The 24,857-nt window shown below is 52.1% G+C and overlaps 6 protein-coding genes across 6 annotated transcripts; 3 read left to right on the top strand and 3 right to left on the bottom strand.

The window, feature by feature from the left end:
• Window positions 1-655: 655 nt before the first annotated feature.
• On the top strand, window positions 656-2,384 carry SMAC4_01929 (uncharacterized protein). The gene has a single exon (XM_003348859.2). It carries the CDS (start codon window positions 790-792, stop codon window positions 2,242-2,244), a length of 1,455 nt encoding a protein of 484 aa, XP_003348907.2. The 5' UTR covers window positions 656-789; the 3' UTR covers window positions 2,245-2,384.
• A 5,195-nt stretch (window positions 2,385-7,579) lies between these two features.
• On the bottom strand, window positions 7,580-9,771 carry SMAC4_01930 (uncharacterized protein). Its single transcript, XM_003348860.2, has 4 exons — window positions 9,054-9,771; window positions 8,836-9,001; window positions 8,481-8,770; window positions 7,580-8,425 (listed from the first exon to the last, which is right to left on the bottom strand). Exons 1-4 carry the CDS (start codon window positions 9,072-9,074, stop codon window positions 8,306-8,308), a joined length of 597 nt encoding a protein of 198 aa, XP_003348908.1. The 5' UTR covers window positions 9,075-9,771; the 3' UTR covers window positions 7,580-8,305.
• A 476-nt stretch (window positions 9,772-10,247) lies between these two features.
• Window positions 10,248-14,379, top strand: SMAC4_01931 (uncharacterized protein). The gene is made up of 2 exons (XM_003348861.2): window positions 10,248-12,329; window positions 12,433-14,379. The coding sequence occupies exons 1-2, from the start codon at window positions 11,817-11,819 to the stop codon at window positions 12,844-12,846; spliced, it is 927 nt and encodes a 308-aa protein (XP_003348909.1). The 5' UTR covers window positions 10,248-11,816; the 3' UTR covers window positions 12,847-14,379.
• SMAC4_13620 (uncharacterized protein) lies at window positions 10,529-11,032 on the bottom strand (the record flags this gene model as incomplete). Its single annotated transcript, XM_066091508.1, has 1 exon — window positions 10,529-11,032. The coding sequence occupies one exon, from the start codon at window positions 11,030-11,032 to the stop codon at window positions 10,529-10,531; it is 504 nt and encodes a 167-aa protein (XP_065946788.1).
• Window positions 14,380-16,380: 2,001 nt separating the features above from the next.
• Window positions 16,381-18,352, bottom strand: SMAC4_01932 (uncharacterized protein). Its single transcript, XM_003348862.2, has 2 exons — window positions 17,534-18,352; window positions 16,381-17,475 (listed from the first exon to the last, which is right to left on the bottom strand). Exons 1-2 carry the CDS (start codon window positions 18,287-18,289, stop codon window positions 16,906-16,908), a joined length of 1,326 nt encoding a protein of 441 aa, XP_003348910.1. The 5' UTR covers window positions 18,290-18,352; the 3' UTR covers window positions 16,381-16,905.
• A 2,818-nt stretch (window positions 18,353-21,170) lies between these two features.
• Window positions 21,171-24,400, top strand: SMAC4_01933 (uncharacterized protein; the record flags this gene model as incomplete). Its single annotated transcript, XM_066089676.1, has 5 exons — window positions 21,171-22,129; window positions 22,251-23,367; window positions 23,434-23,518; window positions 23,594-23,679; window positions 23,759-24,400. Exons 1-5 carry the CDS (start codon window positions 21,759-21,761, stop codon window positions 24,398-24,400), a joined length of 2,301 nt encoding a protein of 766 aa, XP_065946789.1. The 5' UTR covers window positions 21,171-21,758.
• Between the last annotated feature and the right edge of the window lie 457 nt (window positions 24,401-24,857).

The following is a 24,857-nucleotide window of genomic DNA, read 5'->3' on the forward strand; positions in this document are numbered from 1 at the left end:
TTGTTCCTTCCTTCCTGTCACAGGCTCAAAGGCGGAAAGTGCAGTGTCGTGCAGGCCACTACGCTATCTTATCGCTACCTAGGTAGCGCTACCTCTACACAGTAGGTACCGTCTGGGGTGCACAGGGGCAGGGCACAGTCAGAACAGTTCCCGTTCCCAGAGCCCTCAACGACCCCGGGCTTGTCAGAATGAAGTGCACGGCGATGCCTGCCGGACAGTGTGTTGATTCCCCTGCCAAGAACGGAGGCTTCCAGGGGGGAGGTGGTCGGTGCGCCCTTTCGTGGACAATTCTGAAATGTTCGCCGCTCTCCGCAAACACGGTGCGGGGTGAATGTCCAGCGCCGGCTTCCGTGCCATAGTAAACCTTGTCACCACCAACTTCTCCATCTTTAGTCGGAGATAATCGATAGCAGTGTTACTACGGTTTGTCATGAGACTTGGGTATTATCGTATCTATGGGTGGATGTCAGATTGTTGCCACTATCCTGCTGAGTCACCTTTTCGATCTGGAACTTTGCGATACTGAACTGTAAACTTCTTCAGCAACTGCTTCAAGTTGACTTTCTCTCATTCAAGTCCATCCTGGCTTCAGCAATTGCGAGTCTATCACGGCCAGCTGATAGGCTGGTACTCGGACTTGCACCTAATGACCAAAATAGTTGATGAGGTCATCACATACTAGCTTGCCCATGTTCAGCCAAGCCAGATTTTCTCTATCTCTCTAGTTCAAACATTCTCGAGGTTCAGAAATACGAAAGAAAATCAACCCAAAAAGAGAAGCCAGCAATCATGTCTGCTGTGGCTCGCCATGCGGCCCAAGGACTCCGAGTCCGCATCGGAACACGGCACCTTACCAAGACGTCGATCCCCTTATCCCGGCATGTTGCCACAGCTGCGGCCGCAACAGCAACGATAACCACATCGTCACCAACATCGATACTTCGCAATGGTTCCTCGTACCTGTCATCCGCCCAAGCGCCAGTGACTCCAGACGAACATGGTTCGTCTAGTACACCTGTCGACGTCAGCATCGGGACTCGTCTCCCTACTCCAACAACACAATCTGAAGAGCCACTTCGTCATCCGGCGCCAACGTCCTCACGAAGGGACATGCTCAAGGATGCAAAACCCTTCTCCGACTTTTTGACAGACAACTACAACCGCCAGCATGATTATCTTCGCATATCAGTGACGGAGAGATGCAATCTTCGCTGCCTGTACTGCATGCCTGAGGAGGGTGTCCCTCTGTCGCCCCCAAAGGAGCTTCTGACCACCCCCGAAATTGTCTTGCTCTCGTCTTTATTCGTCTCGCAAGGCGTGACAAAAATCAGACTCACAGGCGGCGAGCCAACGGTACGGCGCGATATCGTGCCGCTGATACAGCAGATAGGCGCCCTACGGGCTCACGGCCTAAGGGAGCTATGTCTTACTACGAACGGGCTCTCGCTGCATCGCAAGCTGGACGCCATGGTCGAAGCCGGACTGACGGGCATCAATCTCTCCTTGGACACCATGGACCCCTGGCAGTTCCAGCTGATGACGCGCCGGAACGGTTTCAGTGCCGTGCAAAAGTCCATCGACCGCATCTTTGAGCTCAAGCGCCTCGGCGCTGGCATCAAGTTCAAGATCAACTGTGTCGTTATGCGCGGGCTGAACGACCGCGAGGTTCTTGCCTTTGTCGAGATGACACGGGACAAGGACGTGGAGGTTCGCTTCATTGAGTACATGCCGTTTGGCGGCAACAAGTGGACCGAGGGCAAGATGTTCAGCTACCAGGAGATGCTGGAGCTCATTCGCTCCAAGTATCCGGACCTGCAGAGAATCCAGGGCCACAAGAACGACACCAGCAAGACCTTCCAAGTGCCCGGTTTTGCTGGCAAGGTTGGCTTCATCACGAGCATGACTCACAATTTCTGTGGATCCTGCAACCGACTGCGCATCACTGGTGATGGGAACATCAAGGTGTGTCTGTTTGACAACACTGAAGTCTCTCTGCGAGATATCGTGCGCAAGATCAACAAGGGAGAACCAATCGATGAGGAAGCTTTTGAGGTTATGAGGCAGGCTGCGCTGGAAAAGGCAGGCCAGGCCTTTACCGATGGTACTTCTCCATTGCTTGCTCCCAACTCAGAGGAGCTGCTAAATATTATCGGCATGGCAGTGAAGAACAAGAAGGAGAAGCACGCCGGCATTGGCGATCTTGAAAATATGAAAAACCGACCAATGATCTTGATTGGTGGGTGACGCTCCTCCTCCTCCTTTATTTTCTAGCTTGTTCCTGTTCTTTCTTTGCACTTTTGGCCGGAGTTGGGATGGCGTTTTGGTTTGAGGGTTTGGCACATGTACATGATATGGGTGGTAAAATTCCAAAATATTCGGTCACAAAATCAACGAGCAACGAACATACTTGGGCGTTCTTGTATACGTATTCTTGAGCTTCAAAGATAGTAGACATACTAAGAATGTTTTGTCTACGTAGATACCAATATTACCAATGCCACATCCCAACATCGCTCCCAGTCTCTGGACCGCAGCAGCCATCAAGTTCAATGGAACCACACCGGACTCTCTTCACTTCTCTCGCCTCTGGCCAGTAACACCACCAGCAGCTTTGCTCATCACAAACTCCAAGGCACCAGGATGTTCATCCCTCCATCAACCCTTCCTCAGGGACTCGGGCACCTCCGCCTCTTCTCCACCACACGCTCCTTCCTCACATCTGAGGAAGAATCCAGTACCAACAGGAAAGAACAACCCGAACAACTCGCACCTAGCAACGGGAAAGAACAACTCAAACTCACCCACCTAACCCCAACCGGCGAAGCCCACATGGTCTCCATAGCCACCAAGACGCCTTCCTCTCGCACCGCCGTCGCCCGGTGCTCCGTGCACTTCTCCAACCCGACGGCCTACCCGCTCCTCATCACCAACTCCCTCAAAAAGGGCGATGTCTTGGGCGTGGCGCGCATAGCGGGCATCATGGCGGCCAAGCGAACGCCCGATATCATTCCGTTGTGTCATCCAATTCAGTTGACGCATGCCGAGGTTGAGTTGGTGCCTGTTGGGCCTGTTGGACCTCTTGAGGATTCCTTTGAGGGGTCAGAAGGTTCGGAAGGGGGGTCGTCAAGCGGATACGGATACATCGACATCAAAGCCACCGTGTCTTGCTACGGCAAGACGGGGGTGGAGATGGAGGCCATGACGGCCGCGTCGGCGGCGGCGTTGACGGTTTATGATATGTGTAAGGCGGTCGACAAGGGGATGAGGGTCGAGGGGTTGAGGGTGGTGATGAAGGAAGGGGGGAAGAGTGGGAAGTGGGTGGAGGGTGAGAGTATCAAGAATGAGTGAGTGAGTGAGTAAGATCCAAACTGATGGAGACATGATGGCGGATAGGCGGACAAGGGGAGGGTTATAGAAGGCAGAGAAACGCGGTTGTTGGTGACGAGTGCCAGGGAAGGATGAGACTCTTGACGGGGAAGAGGAGGACGGAGTGTTTGCACGAGTGGCATGTGGAAAGCCCAGAAGGTATTCTGCTTTTGGCAGACAGCGTTTCCACACCTCTCTTCAAGGTGAAGAAGATTAAACCATCATGCCGGTGTATGCTCTTTCGTTCTCATGTTTCGTATGCGCACATAGCATGCTTACAAGAAGCTGCAGTCAAGCATCAACGAGTGTCGCATGGCCATTCCCTTTCCTCCCAAAGAGACATGAATCCAGTTCAAACTAGAGAAACCATCGTGATCATGCGTTCATCTACCCATGTCGCTGGAGGGTATGTGTTCGAAAACACCCAAGATCACCTTCTCGCGTTATCTCGTAGATGTTCGAGATAGGAAATAAGTAAAAAGACAGCAACCTCGGCATATCCCTTAATCTTCGCCATCAAGAAACTCCGGCGCGCGCGGCTCCCGCTCAGCTCTATCACACCTACCTAATTAGGCAAACCCAAGAGCATCGCCAAGAGTCTCCAGGATTCGTCTCGACTATGCCATATGTAACCGCCGCCACCGTCGCCGACGACCCTGAGGTGTTGCCGGCTTGCAAATGTTCTGGACTTTCAGTCTCATTGTAAATTGTATCATCTCATAGGTATGCACCGTTATCTAATCTTAACCTTGGGTCGGGGACCTCCGACGAGGGGGGTCGGCGGGAATAGCCTCAGGTCGCCGCCCTAGCCTCCTCAAGTCCCTACGGGCGCTACGGCGTACCCCTGAACCTGACTGGGCCTGCGGGATCGCTGAACCCCGATGTTCCGTCCTCAGCAGGAGCCGCCAGCCAGCGCCTACTGGTAGTTCACAAGGTCCTTGGCGTTCTTTAGAGGCATTAAACTAGCGGTTGCTTGTCCCGTCCTCTTTTCTGTAGCGCCGCACCGTGGTTTCTCCAATGTCATGGTCATGATATTGGTTCTGCAGTATCGGGCCGTAGAACTTGAAGATTTGGTTCTGCTGGCCCTGGCCCTTGCTGACCTTGCTTGCGGTTTTGTGGTTCACCCATCGTTGTCGACTCGCTCGTCGTCGTCGTGGTCCATTAGCGCCCACCGACCACCACGACGGGTCCGGACCTTGACTGGTTAGTCACGGTAGTTGTCATGACGTAACAGTATCACAGGCTTTCAGCTGGTTCCGCTGCCGCTGCCGGGGTGTGTTAAAGTGAAGTTGGGGGTACCTCGTAGGCTCGTAGCGTCGAAAGGCAGCCCACGCAGAGCCCCAACACCGCGAGGGATCTCCGAGACCATTGGGTTTTAGGTTGAAGGGCTTATGAGATGCGAAATGAGAAAGGGACGGGATGGGGAGATGTGAAGGATCATCGAGAAGACGGAGATGAGATGCAGTTAGAGTTGCGCAGGGCGGGTCGACCGAGATTGAGGCAGATATTGAACGGGAATGCGGAGTATTTCGAGTCGAGGGAAGTTAAGGTTTTCACAACTTGGTGAGATGAGACATGTCGTGGTGTGCACAACCTGTCAAGTTGACCATCTGAGATTGTCAGTCCCCGGTCCCGGTTCCCGCTCCCATGGAGGGGGGAGGTTCGGTTGTATTCAAGTTGTCCTACAACGCTCCATGCCTGTGCAACTTTGAAAGCGGCGGGACGTCGTTCGCTGGTCTCCCGCTCCGAAACGTCGACCGGCCGAAAGCCAACTTCATGGACAACTCCCACCATTTCGCCTTCTTCTCCCAACTTCTGTTTCCTTCCGTTGTCGGTCAAACGGGTGCCTGTCCCGTTTACATCAAGCAGTCAAGGCAAGCAGGCAAGTTGGCAAGTTCCATCAAGCATCTCGCGTCTTCGGGGCGACTCGCACGAATCTCGCCTCACCACATTTCCTCCCATTCTCCCACCCCCAAGTCCGACGTTCGCTTCTCTGTGGTGGCTCTTTCCTCCAGCGCCGCTCCAGCCGCCGGCAGAGCGCCCACGGCGCCAGTTGGACAATTCCAATTGAGACAGTGGCCTGGACCCATTGTAAACTCTTTGGCGATGGAGCCAGGTCTTTTGAGGGATTGTGAGGGGACCATGTAACTGCGCTAACGCAAGGCAAAAAGAAAGAGTGTAACCATGACCATACCCGAAAAAGAACACACATTCCACTCTGCCCCTTGAACATGCTTTTGGCTGTTGGAGCTCTTTTCTTTCGAGGATTCAGATGCGTGACATTTTGGATTTTCAAAATCCCGAATCGAGCTAATCAGCTCGTCGCGATAACCTTTAAGTGAGGTTGACGAATCATGTGGCGGGCTCAGAAAGAACTCCGCTTGATGTGCATGTGCCATTGCTTGCCGAAGCATGCTTTTGAAGTTCAATGCTTGATGCAAATGCACCTCTGCCATGTTCACCAATGTCTTGTCATTGACTCTTTTGGAAAGTTTCGACGTTGAGAACGAGATCTACTTTTTGCGTTTTCGTTTCTCCGGGAAGAAAGAGACAGATCGTGGCTCTTAGGTTCCTTTTTTTTTTTTTTTTTTTGCTGTACGGGAACGTGGCATGTCATGACATTGGAACAGTATAGCAGATGTGTATCGATGTATTACATCGTTACAAGCATCCACCAAAATCTGGAAAAGTCCTTTCAACTTCTCTCACTTCGACAACCGCAAGCGATTGTTACACCATCTTACTTGGCGGGTGAATCATTACCCACACGAAAGGTAGATCACCCGTAAACCGTGGGCCGTGGGAGGCCGAACACACACATACAGACACACAACCTCTCCCCCCCGGCTCGAAGAGGACGCCCACACCCACTTCCATCTCATCATGCCAGAGCCTCTTCCCCTCCTCAATGTCGACCGAACCACCAGAAGCAAAAGAAGCAAAAATAAAGGTCACCCCAACACACACACCCCTCTGCCCAATCTGCCCCTCCTCGAAACCAAGGAACTACTGCACTGCAACGACGGGAGTGATGAGAAAGTTAGTGAGTGAGTGAGCAAGATGAGACTTTTCACCCCTCACTTTGAGAAAAAAAAAAACCGTAACCGTTTGTGCTTGACTGGTATGGGTGATGTCTGTCTCTGCCCATCAAATCCCCTGGCCATTTGTGACGACAGGCAGGATGACTCGTTGCCAGGGAAAGAAAAAAAATAGAAGGGTGACAATCAAGATCTTGTACCACACTTCCATCGATTGATGTCCGGTTTGGACGGGCGGCGGTGAGTCCTTTTGCTCATGGTGGCCCTTTCATTTAGCTGTGAGCCCGTTTTCTGTTTTTAACAAGCTCAAGACAAGATGGCTCATGTCATTGGAACCAGAAGAAAAACAACTGAAAATCCTCACTGAACTGTGCTTGATTTTCTCACGTATGGCGAAAAAAAAAAGAAAAAAAACCCCAGGCCTGAAAAGAGTGTATATTCCACGGGAAAACGTCTTGATAATACTTGATTGTATATAGGTAATACCGCTACATAGTATGTACAAACATGCATAGATATATAGACTTTGCATCTGACTCCCATTTGGAACTTTTTTGGTACCGGTAGGTAAACAAACGCCTTGGCCACCGGGTCCCGGCAATGGGTTTGTTTGCTTTGGGATATGACTGCGTGTAAGTGATACATACATATATCTCGAGGTTTAATCGGCCAATGTCAAACAAAGCTCCAGCCCAGTTCCAAAAGATAACGTACGCTATGTCTCTACGTATAGAGGTTCCCAGTTTCTGACATGTTCTTAACTTGTGATTGTTCTCGACATGTCAGTTTGGCGGTTGGCCCCGAGAGCCCAACCCCAACCCCATCCATTTGAAGCAAAGGCGCGACATCAGGCATGAGAGCTCTATCGCCCCACCAGCTATGAGTTTCAGTTTCATCTGATGTTGCTTTGAGGTAGGTCTATAGTGTATATTACATAGATATGTCAATATATTCCTCATGACGTCGATAGAATTGGGAGAAACATCGTCACGGAGGCAGATGCGTACGCAATTCCACATCATGGATCAGCCGGATCATGTTGTTGGGAGTGTACATTGTAACGTTTCCGATTGAAGGATTCGAGGATCCAGATGGTCAGAAGGTCTTTTTGCCTGGACTAGCCTGGGATAGAAATCAAACCCCTAAAATATACAGTACTGTATAGTTTTGTCTTGGTTCGCACAGTCTATAGCTACGCTGGGGCTACCACTGCGTGGCGGACAGGGTCGTCATCACGACCGAATGTTGTGATTGGGGGAACCCGATCGCTTGTGTCGGCCCATCAATCTTAAAGACGGACGGGTGGTGGCAAGACCGCCTACCAAATGAGGACGGAATGTGGGCGAAAGGTATGGATACCAAGCAATTGGATTGTCGGTGGGTATGAAACTAACGGGTATGCAAGAAACGGAGTGGCGATCACCAATGGAACGCAGTCTGGGGTTCAACACATAACAACTCTATAACATGACTACAGTAGTCTAAGTAGACATGTTGACATGGTGGTTGATGTAGTAGTTTCCGCATTGTTCTTCCCGACGCGTACTTGTTTTCATTACTACGTTTTGGTATGTGCCACACATGTATGGACATGAGGAAGGGTATATTGCGGGTTTAATCAGATGTTTAGCATACTAAAAGCCCAAGAAGCCGACAAGGTGAGCGGCTTTCATATGTCCAAACCGGCTACAGCAAAGCCTTAGGTTGTCATTGCCAAGACTGCAACCTTCGCGGAAACCAATAACAGAATTAGATGAGACACTGCCTACGCCTCGGACGAGACGAAAGGCCAAGCGCTGCTTTGTATTTCGATATGAGGAGACGTCGTGGTGGATGGTATATATCGTGCGGCTGACTAGAAGCCAAGACAGCCGCGGGCGGTTGGATGCGGAAGATGACCTTTACATAACCAGACAGCACGAGTTTTGCTTCTTCGCGCTCTGGTAGAACATCTTGCTCTGCGCACTCAAGTCGGAACTCTTGGCAACCAGGTCGTCAAGCTTTTCACCTCTTTGGAGAACCTATACATCTGTTAGCAGTTTATAGAGCAATGCTACCTCCCGTATATGGACATACGCTATCAATGGCCTTGTGTAAAACAATCTTGGTCTCATCGAGCTCCTGCTGGATCTTGGCGATGCTGCTCGCATTGTTGGCATCCTGGTAGTCGCGGAGGTACTGCTCGATGGCCGGGAAAGGGATGTCGCCATCATTCTTCGCGGCGTTTATCGTGGCGATCGGCTTCTCCGAGAGGAACTGGTCCATGAGCTTGGAGAGGACACTGTGGGCGGCGATAGGAGGGTAGTCCTTGGTGATGACGACACCGCAGACACCCTCGGAGCGGGCATAGGCGTGGATAAGGTAGTCTGTTCGAACACAATCTAGTCAGCTAGGCGTATCTACACGAGCAGGAAGCTGACCCTAGACGCACCTTGTTCCTCAACACTTTGCCTCTGGCCAGGCTTCGTCCTCTCTGCGACGGTCCTGCTAATCATGGTCATGAAGTTCTTGTATTGGTCTCGTGTGAATCTAGAGAAGTCGCTAAGCTCATGAGCACCGCAGAGCTGCACCGCGGGCTGCTCGGTGTTTTTGTAGATCTTGTTCCCAGTCAGCAGGTGCCTTTTTCCCCCAAAGACAGCCGTATCTTACACCGATGTAGTAGAGCTTCATGGTGGCGGTACTGAAATGTTCCCGAGGATTTGTGATGGTCCTGTTTCAGGGGTTTGGCGCAAAGCAAACGAAACTCGAAGTTGACGTTTTTTTATGGCCCAAGATGATGTTGATGTTTCGCGATGGTCAAACAAGGGCGACGTGACAGCGTGAGGAGGAATGAGGTCTGGAATTAGCGAATCGTGGGGTACGTCGTTAGATTAGGCTACGGGTTGCAATAGCTCGGTCAAAGAAGCGCGTCGCTATATCTGTCGTGGTTCGGGGTCGAAGATTTTCGATGGATTAGGGGGGAGGATTTGATGGTAGATGACGCGCGGTTGATGGCGGCGATGGCGATGCGATGGAGTATCGTTGGACTGAAGCCGTGTCGTTCGAGGTTGAATGGCGATGTGTTGAAGCCAACCACAGCCGCCCGCTTCCATCTTGTTGAGCCGGGCCATCGACATCCTGGGCTGGAAGCACAGTCAGGCGGGCGTCGGCCAAACACCGCCCCGCTAGTGCATGTTAGTGCCTACAGGCCTGTAAGTGACCACGACCTAATGATAGGCAGACCTTGTCCTAACTTCTTGCATCTCCGTGTCCTTCTCATTGCTTTGTTCAACCATGATGATTGACACGTGCAATGACAAGGACGACCACCCAGAGCCTAAAACATACTTCTCGCCCTTGTCATGAGTATGGATTACCTGGACCTTCAAACAATGGTTTCAAGAAGATCAACCGAGGATGCGGAAAGGTAACTAGGTTCAAAATACAAACATAACCAACAAAAGACGGCACATGCTTATAACGAGGGTTCGTGAAGTTATAGAGCCTCTGCCATGTTCACACGCAAAGCGAGTTTGTATGCTCCAAGACAGGCACTTTACTCCGAGTCTAGAAGGGATCATAGACGTCAATATCATATCGTCTCTATGAGGTCCAAGATCTCACTACATGTTAGCAATGTATGTGATCTTACGGAGCAAAGCTCCTACAAGTCAGACGAAAGAACATGAAATGTCATTGATCATCATCAACCAGGCCCGGATATTACACCCCCATGGATTCCCATAATTTCTTATCGTAACTCGAAACCTTTGGGGTACACATCATTCATGGTTACACAATGTTCCCATGCTACCATGGAACCGGTTACCTGCGAGCTGGTACATCTTTCACCAAATAATGAAACTCTGCTCCTGTACATATCTCTGAGATGTCAGAAGGATGAAGCTGAGGCACTAGACCTACCAAGTTCAAACTCGACGGAACCGCATGCCTCCATCTCAACATCTGTAGTGTATGTAACGACGAGGAGATGGCTGAAAGCGGAAAGCGAGGCCTGCAACGGATTCAAGCAGGAGACAGGGTTTTCCGTGAGATGGCCTCTAGCGGATGAGCGTTCCTCCTTCCACACCAGAGTTAACGCCCCGATGGTGCTCCACCGCTCTTTGCACCGATTAGGACAAGTCTCACGAGTAGTGGCTCTCTGCCATTCTTTCCCCAGCGATCTCACTCTGCCGTCGCGGTGCTGTTCGCTTGTGAGCAAGAGAGAACGGGATGCTGGGGACGTTGGGACGGCGACGAAAGCGCAGTGGACACTGGATGGACTCTTTGCAGTGGGTGGGTGGATACGCTGCTGCAGACCAGGGCCGAGCCAATCCCATTGGTTGTAAAGGCAAGTCCAGGGTGCAACGTCTTGCCGGGTACGTAACCTGGACAGGAACCATCGTTCGCTCTTGGCCCGCTTGGCTCTCACTCGTCTTCCCGTGCTCCGTCGAAGGACGAAGAGGACCTTCCCGACACGACCTCGTCCCCCTGGTCAGCTTCTCGAGCCTTGTCCACACTGGTGAGCGCTCCCTGCCAGATCCCCATCGATGCGGTCTGCCATCGGCCAGACTTGCGGACTTGTCTTGACAGGCAATTTGAGGTATCCACCTGTTGGGTATTGGAAAGCGATAATAGTCATGGTGCATCCGTGTTCTATACATATGGACTATTGCTGCAGAGTATCTGTCTTCTTTTGACGGCCAGACTCCAGATATCTCCCTGGGTATCTGTCCCGTATAGCTGGCGGTACCTTACTTCTTCGACTCATCATCCGTCCGTCCCTCCGTTCGGTCTTACAAACGTAACTTCGGCTCTTATACCTACCTACCTTACCTCTCTCTACCTACCTACCTATCCGCTCCCTCCCAAGCCTCCCACCGCACTCGGTGCTTCCTCCTACATTACCATACATATTACCTCTACTTCTTTGCCTCTCACCCTCATTCCCTAAACTTGCCCTTTATGCCCATGTGCAAGCCGCGTACATAACTCCGAGTTTGGACACACACGGACCCCTCAAGGCTATATCATTGACGCATCAACCAAACGAGGTTGAACGTCAACCGTGACCAGCTCTCACTCTCACCGTCTTATCTACGAATGCCTGCCGTTTAATTTCCGACCACTATCATCTTATCAAAGTTACCTCAACCTCACCTTAACGTATCTTCAACTTCGCCCATCCTTATATACTTCAAAGCGATAAGCTTCTTCACATCAGCCTTCGATCCCTCCTGAGACGTCTTCAACTTCGTCTCTCGCGACTTTCCCTTCTGTCTACTACCACGATTCAACAAGCCGCGCGCACCATCCGTCCTTTCCCGCGCTCCAAGTTGTTTGGCCTGGAGCTATCAACAACCACACATTATTCGACCTGCTGTTCTGCGAAATCGGAACACATCACCGCCCCATCAGCCCACCGCCACAGTAATGGCTACCGACTTCGTGATGCCTCGGTTCCCCAACCAGCAGCAACAGCCCCATTCAGGTTTCCAGCAAACGTATCGTGGCTTTCACAATAACCCCAATATGAATCGCCAACAGCCGCCGCCTCAGCAAGTGAGCACTGGTGCTCCTTATCAGCCATCGGCCCAGTACGGCGGCAACGGCAACAGTCAGCAGATCTCGCCCCTTAGCACATCTGGCAATGCTTCGCCAACCTCCCCAAAGACCCTCACCCGTCAAATCCGCCCGCTGTATATGCCGGCGGCCCTCAGGCCGAACCAATACGCATCTAAGCCGCCGACATCGAGGCCCAGCTCTAAAGACGAGGAGATCGTCGAGGAGCCGAAACTGAAGCCAAACACCAGCTACATCGGACTGGGCGCTTTGGGGCGGCTGAGCAGGAGAAACACCGGAGACAGCGGCATGTGCATCGACCCCAACGTGAATCTGGATCATTATCCCAAGCCGACTGGGATGCCGACGCGGCAGCACTGGAAGGTACGTTTTCCCCATTTGCCCTGGCATGTCTCACTTTTCTGTGGCTTTTTGTGTGTTTTGGAGTGACACAGGGTGCATGAACTGACACATCTTCACTATACAGCCCGACGCAGAGTCTACGGTATGCGATGATGCCAGGTGCAAGAAGAACTTCAACTACTTCACCCGCCGCCACCATTGTCGCAGATGCGGAAACATCTTTTGCGACATCCACAGCGCATTCGAGATCCCCTTGGACCAAGATGCGAACTACAACCCCCGGGGAACTCCGAGCCGCGCCTGCCAGCATTGCTATTCCCAATTTAAGGAGTGGCGAAGCCGGGCCAACAGCCAGTCGTCTACCAGCGGTTCCTCTACCTCGGGTGATGGCAACTTGACCAATTCTGAGCCGGGCAGCCCGGTTCTCGCTTCTCCCACCACCCCCACGGGGATCAAGATGGGATTCAATCTAAGCTTGCCGAGCATGCCCGAAGTGGCCCACAGCGTCCCTAGGGACTGGAACTGGAGCACATTCTGAAGGCTTGATCGGCCTTTGCTAAAGTCATTGTCTACACAGGTCTCCTGGCTAGAGAAGAGACCTGTTCTTTTTGCACCATGCGATCCAGCTGGATTGCTAGCGCCCGGAACGATCACGCAAAGCACATGTGCATTTACTGGTCTGGTCGAATCGCACCGGAGACGCGGAGTTGAGTGGATCCTCCCATCCGGCAACGGCGACGACAACGAGCAACACTTTTTACGACCAACATGGCACAAGATTGGACGAAACCATTATACGTTCAACATGTTACGCACCTAATATGGCACAATGAGGTGGAATTGATGGGTTGCATTGCTTCAGATGGACATTTTAGACGTTCGTTCTGATCTACACGGCATAGAATCCCAAACATCGCGGGATTGAGCGTCTGCTTTTCGGCTTGCTTCAGTTTTATCACGACCTCCTGGCTTTAGGCCTCGCAAACCGCCCGAAAGAGAGAGGCTTGCGCATCACAACAACAAAGTCGCCGCATTGGCAACGGAGTTGACTCCTTTTGCCTGCATTCACCCTTTGGCCATACACACAACGAATTGCCAGGGTTTGCTTGCGCGGCATTTCGGTGGGCTTTTCGTCGAGCGCAGGACACACGACTCGCGACTTGCAGCTTCGGACCCGCATCATTGAGGCCGCTCGCTCGCTCCACGCCGGGGTAGGGAGGGGAGTGGGAGGTTCCACGTCGTCCCGCTCAAGACTCCACTTCCTTTACCTCGACGCTGTCAATCCCTACCACTCCTCCCAAGTGGAGTTCCGCCGATTTGGCTTTTTGGTGATGGACAGTCCGATCTGGTCATGGGATCAGATTCAGAGCACGCGGGCGAGGAACCAATATTACCTCGTCATACGATGACAACGACAGCAACGTTTGTGACAACAAATGATCTTTGTTGCTTGCTGCTCTGTATTTGTTGGAGTTCTTGATGGAGTTTGAGAGCTGTTGTTCTCTGCTGTTTCTGTTTGAGAAGGGGGGCCAGCCTCTAGCTAGCCCAACCCACTGATTTGCAAATTTGCATAATTGGCGCTGCCGACGGAATGTTTACTGTTTTCGTATAAGCATGTCCGAAGAAGGACCCCTATACTCGGCATTCGCGGTGTTGTTTTTCTGTTGAGATCTGCATCATGTTTGCGATTGTTTCAGCTTTTACTATTTTTTCTTCTTTTTTTCTTCTTTTTTCGCTGGTTCAAAGAGACATTGCTACAGGACAGTTTACAGGCGTTATTAGAAGATGTGTACATTTACAACAACATGGGACTCAAATGAGAAAGGATGGAGAACCGGAGACTTGTCCGGTTCGTTGCTCAGATCAGTGTTTCGTTCCCACTTTCTCCCGCATTGTGTGTCGGCATTCATGTCTGAGTCATGTAGAAGGAGGATATACCAGTCAATGTGTCAGATGAGAGAAGTTTTACAAGAACTCGAGCGCGTCTTAATCAGATGGGTTACAATCAGTTCTCCCTTTCTGTAGTCCCGTTGCTGTTGTACTCTCCAGTAAACCAGTAGTCCCCATGGTTTTCCTTTCCTGGGATGTTTAGGTCATGGTCATTGAAGGATGAGCATACCGGCAAGTACCTAGGTATCATTGTCTAGTCCGTTCCTCACGAGTAGTCCGGGTAAAGTGGTTCATTCTACCTAGACATGATAGTCCGTAGAGTATTGGACGAGTGTCTAATCTCAAAAGCAGTTCTTCCATCCATAACGGGCTGTAGTCACCACTCCCCACGCTCCCACCCTTGTCTCATCCTCCATGAACCTCTCGGTCCCGCTGGCAAAGGCCACTTAAGTTAATGCAAGATGGAACATGCGTGGAGGTACATATGTGCGTCACACATCACAGAGTGGCATTGCTGGCGTGCGTACCTGCGTTCATGGCGTCCTGCAGCAGCAGCATGTCTTCCGACACTCTGGACCTGGACACTTGGACGGACGGCGTCCATGTTGGGGGATGACATCGTCGGGCCGCCTCGGGACTTGAGGCGGGATTCGGAAGTCGAAACTCGGATCCCTCCCGGCGTTATTCGGTCCCGCTCCCGTTACGGGCTCATCATAGCTGTGCCTTTTCATCACACCTACTGCAGTACTTTTTACTGTATGGTTTAGATAGACAAACAGGGACTGCACTGCAGTTGTCTCCCTTGCAAGTTGCAAGCCCTGGGGGTACATGGTACTCCTGTGCACTGCCCGGACTGCTGATGATGATCATAATGAGGCAGATTTCTAGGAATATCTTGGCGTCGCGAAATGAGACCTACTTGTCATTTAACTTGTCCCCATTTGCCTTAATATATCAAACACTCAAGAGCTAGAGGCGGCAAAGCTGATCTTACAACAGTTGGCTGACTGACTGACTTATTTACTCACCTACTGACTTTTCCTCTTGTCCAGCCATCTAGACATTGGTGGGTTAAAGGGGGGGGGGGGGGGGGGGGGGGGGGGGGGGGGGGGGATAACAGGTTGCAAACAGGCAGGCATTTCTGCTGTAACATTCCTGCTACATTAAGAGGTTGATACCTACCTCAAGCCTTGCTGAGAGAGTATGATAGGAGAGTTAAGAGTTGAGATGCGGGTAATGGAACAAGTGAGCAAGGGAGGGAGGGAAGCAATCAAGAGAAGTGAAGAGAGAAGTGAAGAGAGAAGTGAAGAGAGAAGTGAAGAGAGAAGTGAAGAGAGAAGTGAAGAGAGAAGTGAAGAGAGAAGTGAAGAGAGAAGTGAAGAGAGAAGTGTAGAGAAAAAGAGAAAGGAAAAGTGCTACCCAGGAAGTTATTTCACCTCCCTGCCTCCTACTATAAGCCACTCTGAGTTTTAACCCGAGGTTTGTTTATGAACATATATCTACTTCGCTCGAGTTTCTCTAAGGGGGAACAGACATTTACCTCTTCCATCTGATGGTTAGGTGTGAAATACAGTCACTCCGTAAGCACAAATTAAAACAAGACAGACGTTATCAACACATGTCATCAACCTTCCCTTCACTCCACTACCACCATACAATTCGACGAGAATATGAGGAGCACATACTTCTTCATTTCTTTGTGTTGACAGTTAGTTAGTTACCAATGATGGCAACTTGCCCATTTTTGTGGGCGACACTGCAGGAGTAATAGGGCTTGGAAGATTGTTAGTCAAACACTTGCAGATGTGACGGTAGCTTGGCCCGATATTTAAGGTAGGTACTTCTAGAGGTAGAAGACTGGAATGCAGAACTTGGGAAGGCGTGGGGGCAGTTGGTTTCACAATTCTTTCAAGTATTGGGCAAGAATACTGCAGCTAGTACTCCGTTAGGTATAGGTATTGCTTTGCGCCATTGTCGTGACATTGAACACAGCCAGGCCTTTCAAGGGTGCCTGTATTACTATGCTGGACCAAAGTGGAATGGCAACGTTGACGCCTACACGCCGTTAGCCTTGACCATATTGGAAGAATGTCCGTCATCAGAGCATGATCAGACATCATCGACAGGATATCACTCGGTAGGAAAGAGCTTCACAGAAATGCAAGAGTTTGAAGTTGGACCATGAATAGTTCTATTCTATGAAGTACCAAAATATGCTGATGAAATAACGATATGCCAATAACCCAAGCAAAATACCCGTCCCATGCTAGTTCCATTCCCTTTTTCTCTTTCCATATGCTAATAAAACCCAATCAACGTTAATCATCTCTCGTTTCAGAGAACCACAAATTTTCTTGTTTTCTATCTTCGAACAACCTCGAACGGCCAAGTGGCACTGCTCTTGGCTTGAGATAATCTGCAACCGCCTTTAGAAATACAGGTGTTTACCCACAGACCAGAGGCGTGGGCGCGGTGCAGAGAATCGGGTATCTCTGTATGTCAGGGTATTTTTTGTTTGCTTCACCTCCTTTGTTGGCTCATCACAGAGACCATGCAGCGAGGGAAGAAGAGACCAGATGAGAGCTGACATCATCTGATCTCTTGGGGTTATCGCCAGGTCCGGATTAGGACCGGACCTGTAACGCGTCATAACCCCCATTCATAATGGAAGTTATGGGACTGACGACAAATCGTGGTCAGGAGACACTTAAGCGCGCTGACGAAGGGTGCGCTTGGAGCCGGAGCGGGTGGTGCGAGCCTCAGAGTCCTCCTTGGTCTCGCCATAAACCTCACCCTCCATCTTCTTGGCAGCCTCCCAGCCAGCCTTCTCAGCCATGGCGACGTTGTCGACGGGCTTGGCGTTCTTGGCCTTCTCAGCAGCGTTGCTGCGGCGGGTGTAGCTCTCAATGAAGAAAGAGACGAAGAGGTAGGTGAGAGGGGCAAGGTAGAAGACGTTGAGCCAGATGGCGAAGGTAGAGTTGTTGTTGGTGACGCAGGGGACAACGCGCTGGCCATAAGTGGCATCGGCGGCGTCGACACGAGTAGCGTTGCCGAAGACAAGAACCTTCTGGCTATCGACGACGGTGCTGGCGGCCTCGGCAGCGGAAGCAGTCTTCTCGGGGTTGGCGACAACAACGGGGATGGTGTAGGAGACGAAGGAATGGACGATGGCGTAGGAGGCACCGACAAGGAACTGGGTGATCTGCATGGTGGTGAGGGAACGCTTGATGGGGGTAGGGACGCGGATGTTGAGGGCAGTAACGGTGTAGTAAGTGTACTGGAGAACTATTAGCTTTTGTGCATGCTTAGAAAGCGAGTATTGGCTTTGAACTTACCATCAGAGCGTGGATGAAGGAGTTGACGAAGCAGAAGACCCAGATAGGAGTGGACATGTAACGCATACCAGCCCACATGCAGAGCATAGCACCGGCGTGGTGGTAGGTCTGGAGAGTGGAGCTGAGCTTGCCCTTGGCGAGGATGATGAGGGTATCAAGGACCTCGTAGAACTTGGAGAGGTAGAAGATCCAGCCGTAGAAGGCAAGACCCTCGTTCCAGAGACGGCCAGAGTCGAAGCGGCTGGGGTTGCCATCGGCACCGAGGGTGACGTGGGGAGAGTAGGTCTGGAAAGCACCGGCCTCATCGCTGTAGAAGACGGAGTTGCTGAGACCAGCGGGACCGTTGATGCGGCAGACGGAGTCGACGAAACCAGCGAGACCTTCAGGACCGAAGGGGCTCACGAAAGAGCGGTGGACGGCACCGAGCATGCCGATGAAGGTCCAGGCGGAGTAGACGGCGAGGAAGACATTGTGGGCAATGACAAACCAGTGGAAAGGCCTGGTCTTGCTGATAGCCCAGGGCTTCTTGCCGGTAGACTTGTTGTAGATGTTGAGGAGCTTGGCGGTAACGGCGTAGACGGTAGCGATGGTCAGAGGGACCTTGGGGTCCAACCAGGCGTAGTAAACATCATCGGGGATGTTGAAGACGGTCGCGGAGTTGGGGCCGACCGGAGGAGGGGGGACGAAGCCCGGGTTGGTGGCGGGCGGGAACTTGAAGAGGGCTGCCTGGGGCAAGGAGAAGGAGACGGACGCCATTGTGACTCCTGGTGCAACCTAAATCGAGTTGAATTCGGTGAAGGATGGTGTTGAAAGAGAACCGGGAGAGAGAGCTGGACGTCTACGAGATTTTGCTCTTGCGTCTTTTGTCGACTTTTAAACAAACTTTCCGTATAAGAGGATCCCCAACGCTTTCGGGATCGTCCAATCTCTGCGTCACACTAGCAAGGTACTGGGTACTTCTGGGTACCTTTGGGTACGTACTGCGGTGGGTTGCAGGGGTATGGTGGACGTCGGCAATTGGCCCGATGGACGGCCGTGGACGGCGACACTGGATACCGGGGTCGGATTGTCTAGGCCTCTGGTCAATTTGATGACCGTCTGTTCGCCGGGTGGGTGAAGATGCTGCCGGCGTCGGATCGGCTCGGAACGGGAGCAAAGACGAGCGTGGTCAAATACAGGTTTGCAAACGTTGTGGGCAGGATGGGCCAGTCAAGTGGACTTTGGACCGGAGTATAACGACCGAGTGTTTGGTGGAGGAGAGGACGACTAAGTAGTAGAATATCAGCAGCCAGAGATGTGCCATCTCAGATAGGCCATATGCCCTCAACATCATGACTGCATGAGATTTGGATTACAAAGGGTCGAAGAGGGCAGTGAGAGACGAGCAGGATCGATAAGGCACTGGGCACCTCGCAGATACGGGCAGAAACCAAGGCGGAAATTGGGCGAGTGCATCTCATCCATGGCAGGAGGCAGGCGAGGCAGGCTGGACCGTCGTTGGCTTCTTTCTTTCTTCTTTTGTCAGCACTGGGCTCGCATGGCAAGACCATCCGGGGGCATTGTCCGTCCACAGGCACCTTGCAAAGAAGGCACCTCACGCCATCACCACCACAATTTCTCGCTCATAGCATGACTGCACCGATAACACCAGAGCGCTTGCCATTACTGTACTGGCGAGCCATGAGGAATGAGACTTCCCAGTTCAGAAGGTTAACTTTTCCAAGGGTTCCACCCAGAACCCAAGGTACGTAACCTAGATAGGTACATGGGGTGGGTAAAGACAAATGCATTTTCCAGCAGACTTCCATAGAGCTTCCATGGAGGCAAATTAGGCAATCAAAGAGGTTAGTAGGAAGATGTGTGCAAAGCATTTCAGCCAACATGTTAGACATGCAGGACATGTCAACATTTTGCTTGCCAGTATTTTCCAGCATCGACGGCGTTGCTCTCCCACATCTTTCGCCGCTGGCCAAGAGGTCCACTCATGCACCGAGTTTATCGCGACTCCGCGAGTTCATGGCTTTCAGGTATCGGTACCTTGGCAGTACAAGACAGCGGATGTAAGCCAAGGTCAGCCTCGGCCGACCCATATTTTACCATAAACAGAAGGAGAAGGACTCATTGAGGGTTTTCATTGGCTCACCACCTTCACTTTCCCTACCCAGCTGAGTTATTAACAAAATGGGTGATCCTGGGCAATCGAACATTGCGACGAACTCGGCGACCATATCGGGAGCCGCGGGGAGGCAGCGGCAGCGGCATGGAACAGAAGCACAACGACAGAAGCGCAGCAAAAGAGGCGGGCGGGCGGTTGTCGCTATCTTGGCACCTGCCCAACCAGTATCTGCCAAGGTAGGAGGTGCTAGGTTGTCATTGACGTGCCATCATCCGGTTTCCATCATCCAATAAAGCCGGCTGTCAGGCGTTGAAGCAGTGTTGCAGTGTTGTCGAGAAAGCCAATCACTTCGACAGCAACTGAACCTGGAAAGATTGACATGTTTGACGGTATCGGATCGCTCGGTGGCGGACGTGAAGTTTTGGCGTCTTGGGTTGTCTTGGCAGAGCGAAACCGAACGTCGATGCGTTCAAGCGGCGGTCGTGGGCAGTCATGGAGATCCCGTCGCCGCCAAACAGTCGGACGGTGATGTCAGTTTGGAAAATCGGATGAGATGGCATTTTGCGACCCAGGCGTGCCGACGGACTCTTGGCGTTCCCGCTCGAAATCTCCGAACGGTTTGGTTCGTCCGATCAAGTTGACCCCGGGCTTTCAACTTTCTCTGAGCCAAATTGGTCTCGTGCCACAAACTTTGCATGTGAAAGCTCAGGACAGGGAGCCTATAACCTTGAAGCTCTAATTGGTGGCATCCGAAGGCAAAGAATCCATTATCCCGAGGCTCGTCGGAAAAGGAGGTCCACTTTGTATAAAGTTATCGCACTCAAAAGGCTCGAAGAGAACGCGGTTTACGGCTGTCAGGGTGCGGTTCTAGGCGCTTGAGAATCTCTAGGGCTACAAATTCAACAAAAATATCAGAAAAGGCAGCCTTGTTACCCCGCCATTTGATCCACATCTCCCCAACAGTTGGAAAGAGCTTGCGCATTTTCATGCACTGTAACCCTGCGCGTCCTTCCGCGTCTGTAGTACACAGTAGGGTGTCGCAGGGCGGAAGGTACGTACCTGCCGCTTGTGCCTTGCCTTGCAGCACGCCGCAATTCTTGGCATCAAAATTGGGGTTTCTGTTGAATGACACCGTCCACTACAAACACAATTGAGCCTTCGCTGCGACTCTTCCATTGCAACTGTCGCCTCCCACAACGTCAGCCATGGTTTGTCGTCAAGAGAGAGAGTGAGAAAAGGGATCGTGAGGGTTCCCCAGACGAGCCAAAAAGTCAACAAGTTCGACAGTTCGACAAGCACGTGAAAGAGGAACATGGATCCAACGCCAAAGGTGCTCTCAAACGCCCACACGCCCACGCCGCCCACGCCTTTGATCGCCAGCTTTCTCCAGAACAACGTCCACTTCCCCCGCGTTTCCGTTGTGGCAGTGCTCACTCCCGTTCCCGCGTGGGTATCACAAGGATATTGAGCCATGAAGAAGATCTGGAGTGCAGAATCATATGGTTCCTGCAACTTCTGCAAGGTGAGCCATTTGGGCGTACCAATGTGTCGTCCTGTGCATCCAAGGTACATATCTTCTACTGCAAACTACACTTCACGGAACGTTGATCGCCGTTCAACAAAAAATGGTGATAGCTGCTTCCGGTAACAATGGCCGTCCAAGCGAAAAGAGGAGGTGGGACAGACGTCATGAATTCAAGGTCTTTTTCTGCATTGGCAATGCTAGCATTTTGCCTCTGCTATCTTTACCAAAAGTCCATTTCTAGCAAAAGAAACTCTGTCGCTATGCCCAAGATGGACTTGGACTTATACCCAGCCTTGGCGACGACGCCCACAAGAGTCTCAGTGTGAGAACGCTGATTCACCTCAGTTTTTACCGAGGTGTGCACGGACACTCTTCCCGTCTTGGATAGCCATGTGTCAATGAGGCCGGATCAGATGAGGGGTGAAAGAGAGGGGACGAGAGTGAGAATTAAGCTTCATGTTTGTTGAGAATGCACGTTTGACACTATTCGCAACTTCATCTCGTCTAGCCTGGTGTGTCGCCGCAACTCAGGTGCATCTTGATCGCGAAATCCGACATCGCATTCCAAACCCGCGACTCCAAAAATGGCCTCTTCCGTATCCGGTCCCACTCCGCCCGGGCTCCCGCCGCTGCCGCCCGGACATGGAGATTACTATACCGAGACGCAATGGACCGTGCTCATGTCCCTGCTGGACGCTACTATCCCTTCCATCACAGCAGTCTCAAATAAGAAAGATGATAAGACCCAGCTCGGCCTTGCCGATGCCGAGTTCAAGGAGATTGTCACCAATGCCCAGGCCAGCGTGGTAAAGAAACCCGCGGTTGAGGACATCACGGCTTATCTAGCCGAACGTGCATCCGATGACCCGGCCTTTTGCTGTGCCATGCGCCGGACTCTCAGCACCGTCCCCGCATCGGCCCGGAATCAGCTCGGTGCCGTCTTATACGCTCTCTCGTAAGCTACCACCAATCAGGTTACACAGGATCTGTACAAGCGTTGCCCCGGACTACCCCTTTCCTTGAATCCCAATGTAAACAAAACAAGACAAGCCATGAGATCTAACCCCCAACCGTAGGACACGCCCCGGCAGCCTCCTCCTAACCGGCTATGCAACCCCAATTCAAGACCAGCCCCTCCACATCCGGGAATCCATCCTCCGCAGCTGGGCCACCTCCTGGTTCGGCACTCCCCGCGTCCTCTTCAAGACTTTCACCGTCATCGCCAAAGTAATCTGGCTGCAAACCAGCCCCCTTTTCCGCACCGTCACCGGCTTCCCCGACGTGCCCGTCAACTGGAACCCCGGCCGTACCGAAGGCTTTGGATTCTTGCAATTCGACACCTCCGTCAACGAGCCCGCCACCGTCGAAACCGACGTCGTCATCATCGGCTCCGGCTGCGGCGGCGGCGTGTGCGCGAAAGTCCTCGCCGAAGCGGGCCACCGCGTGCTTGTTGTGGAAAAGGGCTACTACTTTGATCCGTCCCAGCTACCCATGCCGCGCGACCAGGGCGGGTTCCATCTATTCGAGAACAACGGGTTCGTGAACAGCGTCGATAGCTCCATCAACGTCGTAGCGGGCTCGTGCTGGGGGGGCGGCGGGAGTATCAACTGGAGCGTCAGTTTGCAGACGCAGGGGTACGTGCGCAAAGAATGGTCGGAGCAGCACGGCTTGCCGTTTTTCGAGTCGGGCGAGTACCAAACTTGCCTGGACCGCGTGTGCGAGTTCATGGGCGTGGTTGGTGGGGATGATGTGAGACAGAGTTATCGGGGCCAGAAGCTGCTGGATGGATCCAGGAAGCTGGGCTACGCGGCGCAGGTGTGTCCACAGAATAGCGGCGGGAAGGAACACTGGTGTGGACATTGCCATTTGGGATGCGCTAGCGCGGAGAAGCAGGGGCCGGCAGTTAGTTGGTTGCCGGCGGCGGCGAAGAGGGGGGCTACCTTTATGGAGGGCTTTTCGGCGGATAGGATTTTGTGGGATGAGTCTGAGTCTTCGTTGTCGTGGTTCGGCTTTGGTGGTAACAACAATAAGAGAAGGGCGGTGGGCGTGGAGGGGACGTGGACTGCGAGGGATACCAAGGGGGGAGTGACGGGGGAACAGAAGACGAGGAAGGTTATCATCAAGGCGAAGAAGGTCATCGTTGCTGCTGGAACTCTCAACAGTCCTTTGATTCTTCAGAAGAGCGGGTTGAATGTGAGTGCTCACTACTGGTATTTCATGGCAGCGAGAAACGTTATGGTAATACTGACATCTGGACAGAGCCGACACATTGGCCGCAACCTATATCTTCATCCTGTCAACTTCCTCGGCGCCTACTACGAGGATGATGTTAAACCCTGGGAAGGTAAGTCTTGTCTCCAGCTTGGTCTCACACTTACAACATGTCACATCACTAACCGCAATAACTACGACAATCCAGGTGGCATCATCACCAGCGTCTGTACCGCTTTCGAGAACCTCGACGGCCAAGGCCACGGCGTAAAGCTAGAAGGCACATGCATGCTTGTATGTGTCCTCGTCCTCGTCCTCGTCCTCCTCCTAGTTATTATCTCTCGTCTTACTAACGCATAACGCAACACACCAGCCCTACGCAATCCTTACCCAACTCCCCTGGCGCGGCGCCCTCGCCTACAAGCTCGCCTGCCTGCGCTACCGACACCTAAACGCCTGGATCTCCCTCGCGCGCGACCGTGACACTGGCCGAGTCTACGCCGACCCGATTACAGGCAAGCCCAGCATCGAGTACACCGTCTCCCCCTTCGACGCGGCCCACATTCTCGAAGGCCTCATCGCCCTCGCAAAAATCGCTTATGTCTCCGGTGCCACGGAAATCGACGCTTTCTTACCGGGCGTGGAACCTTTTGTTCGATCTTCTCCCACCACCACCACCTCAACCTCAGAGCAGCCTGCTAGTGAAGAAGATTACGACAAAGGCGTCAAAGACCCCCTCTTCGAGTCCTGGCTAAAGACTCTCCGAGAAAGAGGCAACGCCCCGCCTTACCCACCTTATACGTCCGCCCATCAGATGGGTACGTGCCGGATGAGTAGCACGCCGGAAAATGGGGTGGTGGACCCCAAGGGCAAGGTCTGGGGCACCGAGGGACTGTATGTGGCGGATGCTAGTGTCTTTCCGAGCGCGAGCGGGGTGAATCCCATGATCACCAATATGGCGATTGCGGATTGGATTGCGAGGGGGGTGGTTGGGGAGTTTGGGAAGAAGATCTGAAAGAGGGTACTAAACTAAGAGAGGGAGGACAAAGGAGGAGGGGAGGTATGCGGAAGAGTTACGATATGAAGTTGGAGATACCCGCGCGAGGTTCTTGGATAATTTTTGTATGATATGATATGTATGGGTGTGATGACTTGGATAAGATGATGATAATACTTTAGGGAAATGTGCTTTGGAAGGAAGTTTCGTTGTTGCCGTCGTTTTTTTCTCTTTGAGCTGGTATCGACTTGCGTTTACCTCACTTGCGGTGCAATTCATACATAATACCAGGGGTTGAAGAGATGTTGATATCCGGTGTATTCTCTTGATAACGTAACGCTGATAGCATTGCCTAGCACAAAAAGGACCGTCTTGCAACAACAAGAAACTGATATCTCAGGTAACAACAATCGTGACTAGCAATAATCATTACTGCAACCAAGAAGAGGTATACCCTCCTCGTATGCTCATAAAC

This window comes from Sordaria macrospora, chromosome 4 (assembly GCF_033870435.1).
Source record: "Sordaria macrospora chromosome 4, complete sequence".
NCBI lineage: Eukaryota > Fungi > Ascomycota > Sordariomycetes > Sordariales > Sordariaceae > Sordaria > Sordaria macrospora.

Bases quoted from the DNA above. Each gene is read 5' to 3' on its own strand.
- SMAC4_01929 (XM_003348859.2), top strand. From the start codon at position 790: ATGTCTGCTGTGGCTCGCCATGCGGCCCAAGGACTCCGAGTCCGCATC.
- SMAC4_01931 (XM_003348861.2), top strand. From the start codon at position 11,817: ATGGCTACCGACTTCGTGATGCCTCGGTTCCCCAACCAGCAGCAACAG. The intron at 12,330-12,432 runs GTACGTTTTCCC...TTCACTATACAG, and splicing joins CGACGCGGCAGCACTGGAAG to CCCGACGCAGAGTCTACGGT.
- SMAC4_01930 (XM_003348860.2), bottom strand. From the start codon at position 9,074: ATGAAGCTCTACTACATCGGT. The intron at 9,002-9,053 runs GTAAGATACGGC...ACTGGGAACAAG, and splicing joins TGAAGCTCTACTACATCGGT to ATCTACAAAAACACCGAGCA. The intron at 8,426-8,480 runs GTATGTCCATAT...ACAGATGTATAG, and splicing joins TACACAAGGCCATTGATAGC to GTTCTCCAAAGAGGTGAAAA.
- SMAC4_01932 (XM_003348862.2), bottom strand. From the start codon at position 18,289: ATGGCGTCCGTCTCCTTCTCCTTGCCCCAGGCAGCCCTCTTCAAGTTC. The intron at 17,476-17,533 runs GTAAGTTCAAAG...ATAGTTCTCCAG, and splicing joins CCTTCATCCACGCTCTGATG to TACACTTACTACACCGTTAC.